This window comes from Condylura cristata, unplaced genomic scaffold, assembly GCF_000260355.1.
Source record: "Condylura cristata isolate star-nosed mole 26May11 unplaced genomic scaffold, ConCri1.0 scaffold00013, whole genome shotgun sequence".
Classification (NCBI taxonomy): domain Eukaryota; kingdom Metazoa; phylum Chordata; class Mammalia; order Eulipotyphla; family Talpidae; genus Condylura; species Condylura cristata.
The window spans coordinates 7273863-7290624 of record NW_004567114.1 but is presented as its reverse complement, the minus strand read 5'-3'; the positions used below and the strand labels follow the sequence as shown (position 1 = coordinate 7290624).

The following is a 16762-nucleotide window of genomic DNA, read 5'->3' as shown; positions in this document are numbered from 1 at the left end:
TTGGGCTCCCACCGCAGGAGGAGCACGCGGCGGCAGCCTCGGGGCCACTTCCCACCGAGGGCCGCGTGCTGTCCACCCTGCGAGAACAGACGCTCCACGCAGCAGGTTCTACACAAGCCGTTTATTTGAAATGCCAACTACGTGTGGGGCAGTCAGTGGTACATGCTCATCAGTAACAGTAGAAAAATAGAACCAGTGAAAACCTTTGTACAACCGTGATGATACTCAAGAGAGAAACGTATCGCTTTACAATGCTTCACACCAATTCAAGTCTGGAGGTACCTAAATAAAAATACTATATATTTCTTTAAAAAACACTATGTACAATTGAAGCGTAAACAAGTTTTACAAAGTACTGGTTATGCAGGTTGTAAAAAACACTTGCATAGGACATGAAATCAGTTTAAGAAAAATTTCTGAGCCTTTAGCATTGAAGGCACTTGACTTGATACCAGTAACAACACAACCACAAGAAACGCAGTGTTGGAGAAGGAACCAACTTCTGGAAGGAGAGCTGTGGCAGAGAACAGCACACGGAGCGGGGGGATCTGTGTCTTCCAGCCGCCCCATCTCAGGGCAGAGTGCGGGGCGCCTGCCCGTGGAGCCCAGGTGCAGCTGGGGCGGGTGCACACTGCGCCCAGGGCACCCAAGCTTGCCTCCGAGACAGAACCCACAGAAAGAAGCAAACACGAGGCCACTGTCAAGACACACACTTGCAAGTTACCCTTCTACAGAAACAGCCACAGCATTATAATATCCAGAATATGGACACAGTTTGAGGGTTTTTTAGAGGGGAAAAAAATCAAAAGACTTGCCAACACAATAATTACAGAACAGCTATTGCAGTCAGACAAAAAAGGACAACATTTCATAAAACATTGTTCATCCAAGTGTTAATGGAAAATAGTAAAATACCTTTTAGCGGTGTGCGTGTAACTCCCTTAGTAAGGTTATCTATAATGAGGTTCAAAGTAAATTCTTAGTAGACAAAGTAAACCATTGCAGAACCGGGAATAGCACCCATCACTGCTATTTTAACAGTAATTTTCAACAGAAAGTTGAAAGTCAACTCAATTTTGTAAAGTCAAATAAACATATCCCTTTGTCGTCAGTTCTAAGCTAAACCCATGAATGCCTTAGGATCACAAAGTGGGTATCTTACATGTGTTTCATGAAACTCATTTTCCTTACAAGGCAGATTAAACATGAAAAAAATGCATTCTGCCGAGAACGCTAATCCTTCACCTCAAGTGCAACAAAGGCCAACCGTGTTCTCAGCCCTTCGCACTCCTCTGAGTTGCCACCTCTGTTCCAGTGGGCAAGTGCTGCCTATTGCTAGAACCTGAACAAATCAAAAGCAAATTCTATAAAAGACAACAAAAGTAATAAAGTTTCTCAGCAAAAAAAAAAAAAAAAAAAAAAAGTCAAGTGTCACCGAGTTCTACAAAAAGAGTTAAATATAAAGAACTCATAAAAAACCCTTAAAATCTAACTGGTTATCAGAACGTCAGGAGAACTGGGGTCTAGGGACACGCTAGAAAAAGGGGTATGATACAGGAAGCTACTGCTCAGGAGTAACCTTATTTTTCATTCTGCTTGCTTCTCTCCCTTAGGGGTTACAGGTGGCTCTGAATTTATGTCACCAAAAATCACAAAAAATATAAGGAACAGACCAAGAGCATCTTGAAGAAATGTGGATCTTCATTTTCCGCTCTTGGATCTAAATGGTGACTCCTGACCTCGACACAGAGGACAGTGGATTGTCTGTGGCCTCAAGAGGAGATCTGGTGTTTTGAGATTTGGTTCTCATGACATTTCCACGCCGAGGAAACTGCCAGTTCCGGGGGCCTGAATGGGGTGGTATACATACATATGTATTTTTTTCTGAGAACAGTCTTACTTTGACTTCACGTTTATCTTAGTACGGCATCAAAAGATGAGAAGACTTTAATGCTCAGTAATATGCATTAAGAGAGACAGAATAGCTGGGTTCAAAGCCAGAGACACATCACTTCTCGCTGGCCCTATTAACCATGCTTCACAGACACACACAAACCATGTGCCTTTACCTTCTGCAGGTCCCAGTCGTCCACACTGCTGCGGAGTAAAGCAAGTTTCTCTACACACACAGTTTAGCCAGGTATTTCATAAATAAAACAGAACTATGAATAGTGGCCACTTATTTTTACAATTATAGTTTGGGGATATGAAAGAATATTTAATAAATTTTCAGAAAAGTGAGTGTGTGGCTTCAAAAGCTCTAAGATTTTAAAAAAAGAGATCAGAGATGAGAACGTATTTCCCCACCCTAATTACTCATTCTTATTTGCAGCCCAGTCTGAATTCAGTTCAGAAATGACAAACTGTATCAAAATAATGCCTATCAACAGTGCCAGCGCGGGCCCACACACATCAAACAATATGCTGGAATAAATAACTTGTTTCTGAAGCGACAGACTGAGATTGGTGTCCAAACACACCATCCTCTATTACAATAGAGTCCAACTTCCTAAAAAGAAGAGTCCCCTGTTTTTCTATCTTTAAAAAGAAAAAAAGCAGCCTCAAAGGTGATGCACAGCTGACTTACAGTCGGTCAGTGTCGGCTCTGGAGCCTGGAGCGGGCGGCGCAATCCCAGCACGCTCTGCTCTGGCAGCGAGCGGGCCGGGCAGTGGCAGCCGCCGGTGGGGGCGGGGCCAGCCACACTTCCCATCTTCCAACTACTGCAGTAGGATTCTTTAAAATATCAGATTATTCCTGAGTGTATATCCACAGGGTAAAGTAGGAAGAGTCTGTAAGAGAAACTACAGTTTCAGGAGAAATCAGAGTCGTTGACAGCCAATAGAAACCTATTTACTTAAAAGTGCATGTCATTCATTTACATGGTAGCTTGTGAAGGCTGCCTAGCCCTGCATAGTTTTTAGAGTGAGTGTGAGTGATTCATAGTACTCTCTCTCTCTCTATATATATATAGGTGCATATATATATATATATATATATATATATATATATACACACACACACACATACATAGGAAAGAGGCACCCAAACATCCTTCACAGGAGGGAACGTTCAGAAAGTCTCTTTACATCTAAGTGCTACGGTTGTGTGTGTAAAAATACAAAATGAGTGCTCAAATAATGTGGAAGTGATTAAAAAACTCAAATGCTAATATATTTACATCGGAGAGTAAGGAAGAAACAGTCCTTAGCTCACACTCTGCCCTCCCAGGGAGAGAACCTAGATATCCCATGTGCTCAGTGGTTCAGCAGAACCCCACACCAGCCTCTCCAGTGGAGTTCAAGTAGGACATGTAGTGTTTCACTGGAAAAAAAAAAGTTTCTTTTTCTTTTTTGGTTATGAAGCCTTATGCATTATACAACAGCTTTTTATAGGACACCAAAATCCAGACACACTGAAAAACACTTAAAAGAAAACAGATGCTTACAAACACCAAATGACATCCGGAAGACTGAAGCCCTTTGTTTTTCTGTTTTTTTCCCCAAAGAAAGCAGACGACTGAAGGCAGCAAGCAGTCATCTCCCCTCTCAGCTTGGGGGCGCGCAGAACCCGAAACCGCAGTCCTGAAGTTACTTGGAGACTTCGCTGCTTTATGACTCCAGAGCCTGCAGTGCGCTGACAAAGCAACGGCCTCCGGCCGGGCAAGAGGCCTGTGCTCCCTTCCGCTGGGGCTCCTGCTGGAGGAACGAAGACCAGCCCCCAGGACTGATTTTTTAAAATGACATTGAATTTATGGAGACTGAGCAGGAAGAGTTCTGAACTAAAACAATTACTGAAAAGAGAGGAGCATTGTGATGTTCTGTTCTTTGGAATTTCTATAATTAAAAATAAACACAGAACTATTTCATAAGAAAATACATCTCGGTGTGCAGTCCAATGCACTTGGAAACTGGCAGATGAAAGGCAAAATGCAAAAAAGTATGAAAATACAGTCTTTTCAATGTGGCAATAAAGTTTAACACACTGATATAAAATCAATACAGATAAAATAAAAGCACAGGTGCAAAAAAATTCCATCATTTGTTAAGAGAAAAAAAAGTGCCAGCCTGCTTGCTCTTAAAAATGCTTCCCCACACAACTGTTCAAACACAAAACAGACGCAGCATTCAAAGTAACCCTCTTAGCATGCCATGTCTAATAAACATGTATATACAAAAACTGGAATAAAATAACACGAAACTAATTATCAGCTGGCATCAACAGGCTGGTCTCTAAGTTGTTGGGTCACATCAGAAAATGGGGTGTTTCACATCTCAGGCACCGACGACTTGGAGATTGCTCTCAGAGGGCAGACTTTTTGTAGAGGAAGTCTGGCTTGCTTGGGGACCTCCTTCCTCTGCTCATCGAATCTTCCCGTTCCAACTCTGTGTTCCGCTGAGCTCCGTGGCCCAGCGACTCACTGTCTGCTGTTCTCCTACTGGATCTCTCCTCTGGAGCTTCAGAGCTACATGCAGAATGCGCAGGTCTGCTGGGAGTCAGCCCAAAAGTCAAGTCAGTTTCTCCTGCTGTTCGTCCCTTGACAGGGGCGGGACCACCGCCAGCACTTTCTGGGACTGCCGAGGGAAAGTCTGACCGTGGAGGAGGTTGCTCAACAACATCGAGGTGTATGGGTTCATTCTTTTGTCTGTGCAGATGCCCGTCAGGGGAAAGCGGATGCTCTCTCCTTCCTTCTTCTTGCTTTTTAGGAGAGCTCTGGGTAGGTAAGTAGGCTGACTTTAAGCCACTTGGTGAGGCCTTGTTGTGGCTATATAGGTCGGGACCAAGATATCCACCGTGCGAAGGGGAAGGGGTGTGTCGACCAGGAGCTGGAGTAGAAGGTCTGCAAGCAGCACTTGAGAAGTCATAGAAATCCGGATACTCCTGCTGATTTTCACGAGCATCTGGTTTTTGCTCTAGCATGTGTTTCTTTCGGTAAGTGTGTATGTGCCTCTGTGGAACACATGACAGATGCTGGGGAGGCCCTGGTCCTGCTTCAGAAGCTGACTGACTTAATTCTGTATCAATAGCAAGTTCTGGAAGCATCCTGTCCTTGAGTGACAGGGTGGACACGCCCATGGCGATGTCTGGCATTAAATCATTTAGCACAGGTTGTGTACACTGTGAACAGAAACATGAGGAGGGTCAGAAACAAAAAGGCCCACAAGTTCCTCTTTGTAAGAAGGATGTTCGCTGCTTCTGTCTCAGTGTAACAGTGACCCATGCTTATTTGTACAAATCATAAAAACACAGAATGCAAATGCAGAGCCCCCCCCAGCATTTCATGGTATTTCTCTCACCGTTTTTTTTCCCTTTGCACATTGTTATTTTTAATAAAGTCTAATGCATATGTAATTGGGTAAAGAAATTTTCTTTGAGATTACCAATTAAATCGTTGTATTTCCACTGTCTCAACGAGCCATGACTTATTGAACCATTCTCCCACTGTTAATTATTAAGGTAGTTTCCAATTACAATCAAGACTGCAGTGAGCACTCAAATAAATTAAAGCCTTTTATTTAAGGGGTCTCCTTGGTGGCCTATGGGTAAATCTCAGTACTATCACTGCTTAGTTTGATCCCCGGCCAGGGAGGTGACCCATAGGGCATAGTCCTCTCCTGTCTCACTCACTGCTCCCCTCAGTATACTTCACTGCAGTATACTTCAGTGAATCTGCCTGTTCTGTTCCCCATCTGTCTCTGGTGAATCCTCTCACCTCTTGCACCTCAGGCCTGTACCCCTTCCATACAAAAATAAATTAATTAAAAAAGATTTTTACTTAAAATATAAAACAAAATCTTTTGAATTGTAGAGCCAAGGGCCAGTAGGATGGAAGTCTGCTTTATCAAACACTATTATTAGCCTTTGTTGTTTCTTTTCTGGGAGGTGGGGGTGGACAGCAGGGAGCCCAGGAAGCACAGGTCATAATTTGGACCAGACCAAAGTCTACTATGTCCATAGATTCCAAATCATATTTTTTTTTTAAAGATTTATTTATTTGTACATACAGAACTGGGGTACAGGCCAGAGACTCAGGGGCAGTGAGAGGCTTCACCAGAGACAGAGTGGGGAGCAGAACAGGCAGATCAACGAAGTACACTGCTGAGGGGAGCAGCGGGCAGGTCAGGAGAGGTCTGCCACGCCATGTGGTCACCTCCAGGGCAGGCGGGAATCGAACTCATGCTGAAGTGGCTTTAGCTTCTCAGTGCAGTGCTTTAACCCGCTGCGCCACCAGGGAGGGCCCCCCAAATCATATTTTAATGAAGAGTCCCTGAATCTTTTGTTTTCCTCTAGAATGAATGCTAGTAGTAGCATGTAACTGAGGACTTTAAAGTGACACCCCCCCACCACCACCTCAATGTATTATACAGAACAGAAATTCAGCCCCTCACACAATGCAAAATAAAGCAAAGATTCTCTCTTCACGTGCCAGCTGCTTGTACTGCTACGGTGCCAACAGAGTGCTCTGATGGGCGGGCAGGCAGCCAGAGCAGGGATGCGCGTGAGGACCGCTTCTCAGCCAGCCCACTGTGACTGGAGTTGTCGCCTGCCTCCTTGTTCTGACTTATTCTTAGCCATAAGTGACTTGCCATTCAAAGTATTTGGTAGAACTGAATGGAAGTCAGGAAGATGGTTCTAGATGAGCTTGAAAAGGACATTATGAAACTGGTGTCATCTAGTGACCTTGCCTATCTCTAAGCCCCGTGACTAAACTTATAGGGAGACCATGTACAACTCTGGTCTCTCGTCCCTGTCCTTTCTCCGTCCCCTACACCAGGCACCGCTCTCTTTTCCTGGCTCTGAGGTCTATGCCTCAGCTTCTTAGTAAGTCTGGGCACTGCTGAGTCCTGGGGCCAGGAGAGTCACTTCCAACATCCCATCAACTTTTTAGTAGCTAAGTCACGGAAGTGCCAACTTACCGCTTGTTTCTCAGTTGCTGCTGCTGCTGCTGAGGTGGTGGTGGTGGCAGCTGCCGCCACCGTCTGCCTCCCCAGGCCTGTGGTGTTGGTACAGTCAGGTGCTGCTACTTTAACACCTGGCAGGTAGACGGGAGGGGGGGCAGCCTTAGGAGCAGTTCTGGAGTGGAACAGTGAATGATTGCAGGGATAAGAAAATGAACGGGAAGGGTGAGGATGGGAAGGTCTCTGTTTCCAGCCTGCTTTGAGCTGACTGTGGACTGGAGTAGCTGGGGGGTGGTACGGAGGTGGGGGCGGTGGCAGGGGTGGGTGGAAGGCCACAAAGGGGTCCAGATCTGTAAACATGGTCTCCGCAGTAGGGGTACTGTTAACGCGACATCTCCCAGACTGTCTCATTGTCAAGAGCGGACTTTCATCCCCAAAGCGTTCATCAGGAAAGAACTTGTGAGGATTCTAGGATTAAAAGCAAATAAGGTCACTGTTAAGATTTCTAGATGGAAATTTACAGGCTGAGTTAAATGAATCCTGAAGAAAACCACATTCAATAGAAGTGGAAGGAAAACCATACCACGATAAAATGACCTTGCTAATAGTACATTACAGCGGAGACAGTGACACAGAGCGCTCCCCTGAAAAGCCCAGCAAGCAGGTCAATAATCTCTTGCATGGGATTACATATTAATGCAAATAATAACATTAGCAATAATACACCCAATTCAAGAACATCTTTGTTAAGAGAATTAAAGCACCATTAGATACCAAAGGAGGAAGAAAAGCACATTAAGTGGGATCCTCCCAGAATTTTCTGACAAAGCATGTGTTTATTCTGTCTGCAATAAAAGAAAAATATGATTCCTTACTTACTATAGGCAACTACTTAACATTTTCGTGAATGAAATGTTAAATGACAAAACTTTAATATAGTTCAGAATGGCAAAGAACAGAAGCAAGTAGAAAATAAGACCACTTTAGGGATGGAAAACCTAGCAAAACTGAAAATCAAAGATCCAGAGTCCGCCTTCTCCCTACAGTGTAGCACCTAGGCTAGAGTGGTATGGGCATTTACACGACAAGAAAACACTTCAATCTCCCGACCAGATGAAACTATGTGTATGTTGGGCTCTACTTTAGTGGCTCTGAGCAGAATATTTTATGCCATCTATCTCTGTTTCAGAACCAATGCTCTGCATGGCCTTATGTACCTACTAATTCCTGGAGACGCCCCCACCCCGATGGCGGAAAGCCTCTCCTACCTGCAAGAGCTCCGCAGCAGCATCCGCGAGCCCGAACTCTCTCAGCACGCGGATCTGGATTTCGTAGCTGACGGTGGCGCCCTCCCCGCAGTTGAGTGCGTAGGCTCTCTGCACCTGCTCGGTGTGCCGGAGCTCCTGCAGGCGCCGCACCATGTCCCTCACGGTGAGGAGGCGGGGGACTGCAGAAGAAACCAGTGTGGAGGCAAAACACCTGAGTACCCAAAAGGCGACCACCGAGCACAAGGGGAAAAGCTGATCTGCATAGGAACATTCTCATATATTTCTTGCAGGCTACTTTCAGCTTCCTGGCGACACAGGAATTTATACAGTTTGAATTATTTGTCAAGGTATTAAAATTTCAAGAGCCCACGTGGCTCTTGCTCACCCCAAACAATTCCTGAAATGTGTAATTTTTGTGCTAGCCTGAGTAGTTTTACCTGCAGATACTCCCTCTCCAGAATCTCGGGATATTTTGTAAGTCCTCTAAACACAGTGTTTGAGATTTAAGTATGTTTTTGAGCCCTGGCTATGCAGCAGCATGGACTCAGTTATGAGGGTACTCAAAGAGCTGGTTTTAGTGCCATAAGCTAAGAAAACCAGCCCAGTAAAGGGCCATTAGTGGCATGGAGAGAAATGTGTAAAGGGTGATGGCAGGGTTCTGAGGAAGGGGTGCCCAACCCAGTGCAGGCAGGAAGGGAAGGCTTTCTCCACAGGGTGAGCCCTGAGCCTCGATGAACAGGGAGCCAGAGCAGAGGCTTCCCGAGCAGGACAGGCCATGCACAAAAATGTCAAGTAAGAGACAGCCTGGCACAAGCTGGCACAGCTAACAGAACAGAGGACTCAAAGGTATAACAGGAAGAGTACTGCGAGAGGGGTAGAAAGATGGGTTGGGGCAGATGATGAAGGACCCTGTATATCATGGTAAGGAACTGAGGTGGTCTCCTGTGTCTCCTACACAGCTCATGCCTGTGTAGGGGAAGGGCGGGATCAGAGCTATGAGGTGGCATCTGTACCGAGGGTGGCGTAAAGCAGGGGTGGGCAAAACGGCCTGTAGAGTAACAATAAAAGTGTGCCACTTGTTTTCGTTGCGTTTCACTGGCACACAGCCACACCCACTTGTTCAGGGATGGCCATGCGGAAGTGGGAAGGCTGAGTTGTGCAGCAAACGCACAGCATACAAAGTCTAAAATAGTTACTATCTGGCCCTTCACAGAAAGTGTGCTGATCCCCATATATAGACCAGAGGGGCGTAAGGCTGGAGGGACAGAAACGGACTAGGGGTGTGGCAGAGGATTGGGCAAGAGGGGCAAGTCTATAGAACCCTATGACAAACTGAATCAAGTGTTATTATTATTTTGGGGGAAAAGGTTTGTGGAATATTTACTTTGCAAATCCTAAGCATGTACTCATGGCACTTCTGTAAATCCTCACAACCACCTTAGAAAGGGGACACCCCCATCCCATAGGCAACAAAATGAAAGCTCAGGGAAGCAGTTTGTAAAATCACAAATAAAGTGGCAGAACCAGAATAAGAACCCAGGTGTCTTCTCCAGCAAGTCACAGAGCTTTTCAGAAGTGTGCTGGGCAAGGAAAAGAAGAATCAGGATGATACCAGACAGGGTCACATGGCATTAGTTAAGCATGGAAAGACAAGTCATCTTTTTGAGTGTACTTGACTGTAATGTCTCTGGGCTTTTGAGAGTCGGTTTTAAGATTAAATTTTGTTGCTATTCAATTGTATTAACTTAAGCTGATAAAAACCTTGTTAATTACCATAGCTCCAAAATCTGCACACATCAGCTACAGAAAAAATTCTCTTTGTATTTTTATCCAATGTATATTTAAATAAACGTGCAGTGGCCAAATCTGAGAAGGCAACAATCTATCAGATGGTCGGTCTCAGAATAAAATGTATGCACTTAAGTTAAAAGTTCTATCATTATAGCCTTTATTTATCCTCATTTGGAAAAGAAATTTAAAAGCACAAAGTAAATAGCATCAATTCTAGTAATACTCTATTATTTTTAATCTTACAGTGTTAAAAGGCAAGAGCTTTTAAGTTCTTGATGCTTAGATCACTATTGGTTTTCTCACCTGAGACATTGATACCAGAGACTTTTGTTGAAGCGTCAGAAGGTTTTGGACAGATCGTATATGATTAAGTTTCTAACTGTAAGACAACCACCTTTACTATAATAAAATCCACAGGGCAAAGCTTGAGAAACCGATTATCTAGGGGCCGATGGTGATTATACTTTGGGGAACATATGTAGCCTCAAAGATGTTACATTTATAATACTCTCCCCCAAAGGATCTTACAATACAAAATATTCTATGGTGATGAAAAATCAGAATTCCTCTAAATCAGGAGGGTCTTCTAAATCAGTGGTTCTCATCAGGAGGTGACTTCATTCCTTTGGGCACATTTAGCAATGTCCAGAAACATTAAAATGTTTCCAAAAGGTTGTCCCAATGAGTTGTGTGTCCGTGTTCATGCTTCTGGCGAATCCAGGTCTGTGAAATACTACAATGCACAAGGCAGTTCCCCGACAGAGGCTAATTTATTCTTAAATGTCAACAGGGCCTAGTTTGAGAAGCACTGGATGGATTAAATGGTAACTGAAAACCGTACACATGTGCTAAATCAAAATAAAACATAAAACTTAGCTTGAAAGTACATATTCTTTAAAGAGAACAATGCATAATGGGTAGTGGAATGTGGGGAGAGATTAGCCTATCAAAAGGGTTATAAAAGACAATCAGATCCTTCATTTAAATACAAATGTCTTACCTGGAATTTCATTGGCTACCACTGAAGGAGGGCTGGACTGGTTACTGCTGATCTGCTGGTGGCTGATCATGTGACAACACTGTGGCACTGCATTGCTGACCATGTAAAGTGTGTCGGGCACATTGGACATTCTAACCATTCGCAGACGTACAAGATCTGTTTGTTCCACCATCATCTCGTCTAGCACTGACTAAGATAATAATTCGGTATTAACAGAATTGGTCTTCATCTGTTAAATCACATTTGCAAAAAGATAACTACCATCAAATAAAAAGAGAATTAATTTACTCTTTCCAATGTATGAAGTTTAAAATTAGTGATGAAAGGAAAAAGACCCCCCCCTCTTTAATTTCTTTTTAAGATTATTTATTCATATAGAACTAGGGCACAAGTCAGAGTTGTAGGGGCAGTGAGAGGCTTCCCCAGAGACATAGTGGGGAGAAGAGCAGGCCGATGGATGAAGTACACTGCTGAGGGGAGCAGCGGGCAGGTCAGGAGAGGTCTGCCGTGCCATGTGCTCTGGGGCAGGGATCAAACTCGCACCGAAGCAGCTGTGGCTAGCCTCCAGTACTGCGTCTTAACCCGGTGCGCCACCAGGGAGGGCCCCGTCCTTAATTTCTAAGGAATCTTTGGGAACCATTTTTTTTTTAAAGACTTACTTATTTATTCATACATAGAAGAACTGGGTATAGGCCAGAAGTGTTTGGGAGGGGGGGGAGAGGGAGAGGGCGGTTGCGAGAAAGAAAGAGAGAAGCAGAAAGGCATACTTGAAATACACTGCTGAGGGGAGCAGTGGGTGAGACAGGAGAGGTCTGTTGTGCCACCTCCCTGGATCGAACTCAGGCCTTGGTGGTGATAGCGTTGAGACTTAATACATAGGCCACCAGGGAGCCCTCACCCCCATTTTTAAAAAGAAATAATTATCTTTGACAAGTTTGTTTTAATTAATGCATTTGAAAATTTGAAGAATTACTTAGAAGTGAATTGTGTATAAAGTTACCATAAAGGAAAACAATGTCTACATGGACTAATTATAAGATAGAACAAGAGCTCAAAATACAGAATACTAAAGGTCGATATTAAATTCAACAGGCTGCATCTCCAAACTGCAGCATGGGTAAAATGACATAATATATAAACATTTGCTGTGAACAGTTATCTACTTAAATATATGTTCAGCGATCCAAGGAGTAGAGAAGTTCTAAGAGGACTATTAAGAATAGCTTGCTGCTGTTTGACACAGAGAGGGCTAGTTTATTACTGACCTTTTATCACCAGACTTAACCTTTTGTAAAGATCTCAGCTACTTGAGCAAATTTATTCAGTGAACTTACTTTCAAAAGACAAGACCCAAATTTTCTGCTTTTCCTATGTTTTAGACTCATTTAAAATGTCAACTTCTCAACAAGAGTTACTATCATCCTAGCCAATAAACTTCCCACATCCTTTTATATATCTGAAACTAGAAGCCTCTGATTAAAAACAAAAAAAATACTAAGAAAACTTAATTAAAAACCCAAGTCTTGCTGTTAATTTACTTTATAAAGTTTAAATGACTTCTGACTTTCAAAGACTTGTCAGTTCTTCAAAAGGCTATCACCAAAGTTCTTGTGGCTGAATCTAGCTAATAAAAATTAGTTTCATTTTCACTACCATATTTACTTAGAGTTTTTTGTATTATAATATTAGTGCCAACTATTTACTTAACAGACCTGAAACTTTATCTAAGTTTATACACTTATTCTAAAAATAAAGACAATTTCTAAAAATTAGTCATTATAGAAGCAAGAATATTACAAGAAATCATGGCATTACTTTAGTTTACAAAGAAAGAAAATATGTACAGTCTTCTTCAGAACACTTTCTCACCTTTCCGATCACGTTTCAATAAAAAGGAAAAAAATCAAATTAATTTGCAAAGCAACTAAAATGATAAAAATTCAACTAACATAAACTAAGTTATAAAAACATGCTTGATAATTAAACATTTCAGAAAACTATTCTGCTGAGAAACTGCACTAGAATTTACTTTCATTTCCCTTTATTGGACATTCAGGCTATTTCCAAATATTTAAATAATACTTAGATAAGTATCTTTGTGTTTTTTGTTGGTAGGAAAGCAGGCCAGTATCTTGAAATGGTTTTCATTACCTTTGCTTCTTCCACGTAGGGGGAAAACAGACGAGGACGAACATAAATTCCGGCATTCTTCTGTCGTAACCAGGCGTTTGACTTTCCACCTTCTGATGTAGGAAGCATATCTGATGGGGGGGTACTAATCAAGCCTCTTTTCATCTTGAAAAAAAATATTTTTTGATAAACTGGAGATTTGGGTAGCAAGACAAACTCCTAATGCAAAACTTCATCTTCTAAATAAGTACTTACTTAGGGTATATGTGAAATTTTAAAGATTTTTTTACGTTTCATATAAAAAATTTAGCAATAAAAAGGTACTATAATTTCCCATTTTTCTCTAAACAGAGGAATTGTGTTTGTTTTTTTAAAATGATATTTATTTCTTTCCTTATATCTTAGTTCCCCCACTGCCGCAGCACTTGTGAGCCATCACAGCTGTCCCTTGAGCTCTTCTCTCCTCTCTGCTGACCCCCCCTTGCCCTCCCCCTTGTTGTTTGCTTTAAATATATGGTGAGTTCTCAAGTTCTGCCTTTTTAAACAGTTGAGTTTTTTAAAAATAAGAGCTGTATGCATTAAAAATGTAATAAGCTGGCTCTCCCTGGTGGTGCAGCAGGTTAAAGCGCAGCACTGAGCAGCTAAAGCCACTTCAGTTCAGTTCCCGCCTGCCCCGGAGGTGACCACATGGCGCGGCACACCTCTCCTGACCCGCCCGCTGCTCCCCTCAGCAGTGTACTTCATCGATCTACCAATCTGTCCCCACTCTGTCTCTGGTGAATCCTCTCACGGTCCCTGCACCCCAACTCTGCATGCATAAATACATATTAAAAAAAATAAGTAATGAAGTAGGCTAACTTTTATAACTCTTAAATGAGAACCAATTTTCATTTCCCTGTACTCATCTAGCAACGAATTCCCCTCACTTGGCTTCCCCTTGCCCCCTTACAAGACAAAAAACAAGGACCCATCTCACGCCAGGCCGCTGTCAACAGGGACATAGGCCACTTGCACAGGGCAGGGCAGCAGGGCCGCAGACCTGGCTCAAACCCTTACTCAAGCTGTGTGACATACATGCTTCCTGTGACCCGAACCTAGCTGTAAGGGCTCCGGGGTGCCCCTGGTGACGAGTCTCTGCACAACTGACTAACCTGCTAGCCCAGTTTCCTTGCTTGCACCAGGAGAATATAAAGTGAGAACCTACAGTTCATCAGGTGCTGGTGAGGGTTAAATGGAGGTGATGCAGTAAAAGCACATGGCACAGGGCTGAGGGAGAGTAACGGTCATGCCCTTGTTAGCAGACCTGTACTAGGACTTACCCTGTATTTGGAAAGGAATTAAGAGTAGAGGTAAATATTTCCTATGTCTGCTAAACAAATTCTAAAATAATTTTCTAAACCAAATTCAGAATTCAATTTGGTTTGAGCTTCAAATTTTAAACAGAACCAAACAGTTTCTACAATATTATTGTTAAATACAATAAATGTCTAACTGCTGCATTAGTTTTGGTTTTAACTAATGTTACATATTATTTTAAAAAGAGAAAAAAATCCTTTAGTTCTAACCAACTGTAATAATATCCATATATTTTTCTTATAGTCTTCTTCAAACAAATTTTTAGATATTGAATTCTAGAATACACAAATCATATTTTGTGTACTTCTTTTAGAAGTTATATCTCATCTCTAGCATTTTCCATGTTACAATTACTAGTCTTTATACCCACTGTGTAGGGCGGCAAAATACTCTGGTGAATTACTGTACCACAATTTACTTTTATCTTCCTATTTACTATTTTCAAATAATTAATGACAATGCTACCAAAAATACCAGCTATCCCATGCCTATCAAGCAGTACTATTATTTTTAAAATTACTGATTAATGGGTAATAAAAGATAAATTACCATTTTATTTTGCTTTCTTTGGAGCATGTATGATTATTAGTGAGACTGGACACTGTTTCTAATCAGAGTCCATAAATATTTCATTGTTTTCTTCTAGCATTCCCACATTCAATTTAATATTTAATTCTTTAGTCTAACAGGAATTCAATTTGTATGCAAGTGAAATGAGGGTTTAACTTTCAACATGTCTTTCCTCCCCCACCAACATTCAGTGTAGGACTACAGTGATTTGCAAAAACATATTACTATCTGTGTAATTCTTACATTAATAGAATCTTTATCTGGGTTTTTGTCTTGTCTGTTATGCTAGCCACAGATTAAACAGTATTTTAAAATATATTTTGGAAGTTACCTTCCTTCATTACATTCTTTTTGATTAAGTTGAAAAAAATTGTTTTTTCCAGATTCCAAACACTGAACTTTTATATTTCTATTCAACTGAAAAAAACTACCATGGTGTGTTTTTGAATAGTAACCAAAGGTAGCTTCTACCTTTTCCTTTATGAATAAGGATCTACACTGATAAACGGCTGACTTCACTCCCCTAGAAACCATCCTCTGGTTAAAGCAAGACTATGCAACTCGCACTGAACAATCACTCGTGCCACAGCTGGCAGCCCCTGAACAGTTACTGGTGCCATGTACCAGACACTGGGAACACAATCTGATACAAAACACACATGTCCCTCTGTCCTCATGGAATTTCTAGATTCACAACATTCCGGAAGTAAAGTATTTACAATGATAATAAAGACACTTACTGTATCACCTAGGACTTCGCTGTTTATTGGTAAGATGTGGTCGATTCTCACAAAAGGTAAAAGAGAAGACAAAATCTCCCTAAGTTCTTCAACGTCCAGATCTCGCCGCTTCACACCTCTTTTGTTCACACTGTGTGCAGTGCCACTCAGTAAGTTCGGCTCTGTGAGACAGAAAATGGTAAAGTCTACTGAATCCAAATCCTCAAACAAAGTGTCTTTCTTCCCCATACACTTGCAGTAATACTCTTCTTACTTATGAACATCTGCTTTAAAAATGTTTATAAATAACTTCTATGTCTCAAGTTCACTTAATAGACACGGTTGTAAACAAAAGGCATGGCACCAACAGTACAATGATGTTCTTCATGACTGTTCTGCACTAAAGAATAAATGTTTCTTTCTCAATACTAACTCAAAGGAGAAAAGATGACAACTGACTGAAATCTAGTCTGACCTAGAGCTTTTCCTTAATATTTTTCACTTTTGTGACCAGTTTTCAGTACAATAAGGGCATCACAGGTCAAATGCTATTTCCGGCTGTTGTTGGGATGCTCAGAGTCTGCAAGTTTAACAACAGCATTATAAGGTATGTACCACCTGGTATCCAGAACAGCGAAATTTAATGTGCACTGTCATTGACTAAGGGTTTTATGTGTCTCCCAAACTTCATAATATGGGAACATTACTGTGTAAAGCTGATCCATAATATGTAATGTATTTCCATTCCATCTCTGTCCAAAGGAGAGAATAAGGAATTAGCGAAAGGAGTATTTTAAGTACACATGTATTTATGACCCTGATAAAAAAAAAAAAAAGGATAAAGTTTGGAAATCCAGAGGTACAGGGGTGGTGAGAGGATTCACTAGAGACAGAACGGGGAGCAGAATAGGCAGACTGACGAAATACACTGCTGAGGGGAGCAGCGGGCAGGTCAGGAGGTCTGCCGCGCCATGTGGATCACCTCCAGGGTGGGGATTGAACTCATGCTGAAGTGGCTTTAGTTTCTTAGC

The 16762-nt window shown here is 42.0% G+C and overlaps 1 protein-coding gene across 1 annotated transcript in view; it reads right to left on the bottom strand.

Moving 5' to 3' along the window:
- Positions 1 to 3069: 3069 nt before the first annotated feature.
- The window catches only part of BTBD7 (BTB (POZ) domain containing 7), a 42333-nt gene continuing 28640 nt past the window's right edge, over positions 3070 to 16762 (bottom strand). Inside the window, exons 5-10 of the mRNA XM_004681599.2 lie at positions 15753 to 15913; positions 13108 to 13251; positions 10957 to 11146; positions 8166 to 8344; positions 6916 to 7365; positions 3070 to 5116 (exon numbers count right to left, since the gene is read on the bottom strand). Of these exons, the coding sequence (XP_004681656.1) occupies positions 4301 to 5116; positions 6916 to 7365; positions 8166 to 8344; positions 10957 to 11146; positions 13108 to 13251; positions 15753 to 15913 (1940 nt within the window). The 3' untranslated portion in view covers positions 3070 to 4300. The remainder of the gene's footprint in view (positions 5117 to 6915; positions 7366 to 8165; positions 8345 to 10956; positions 11147 to 13107; positions 13252 to 15752; positions 15914 to 16762) is intronic.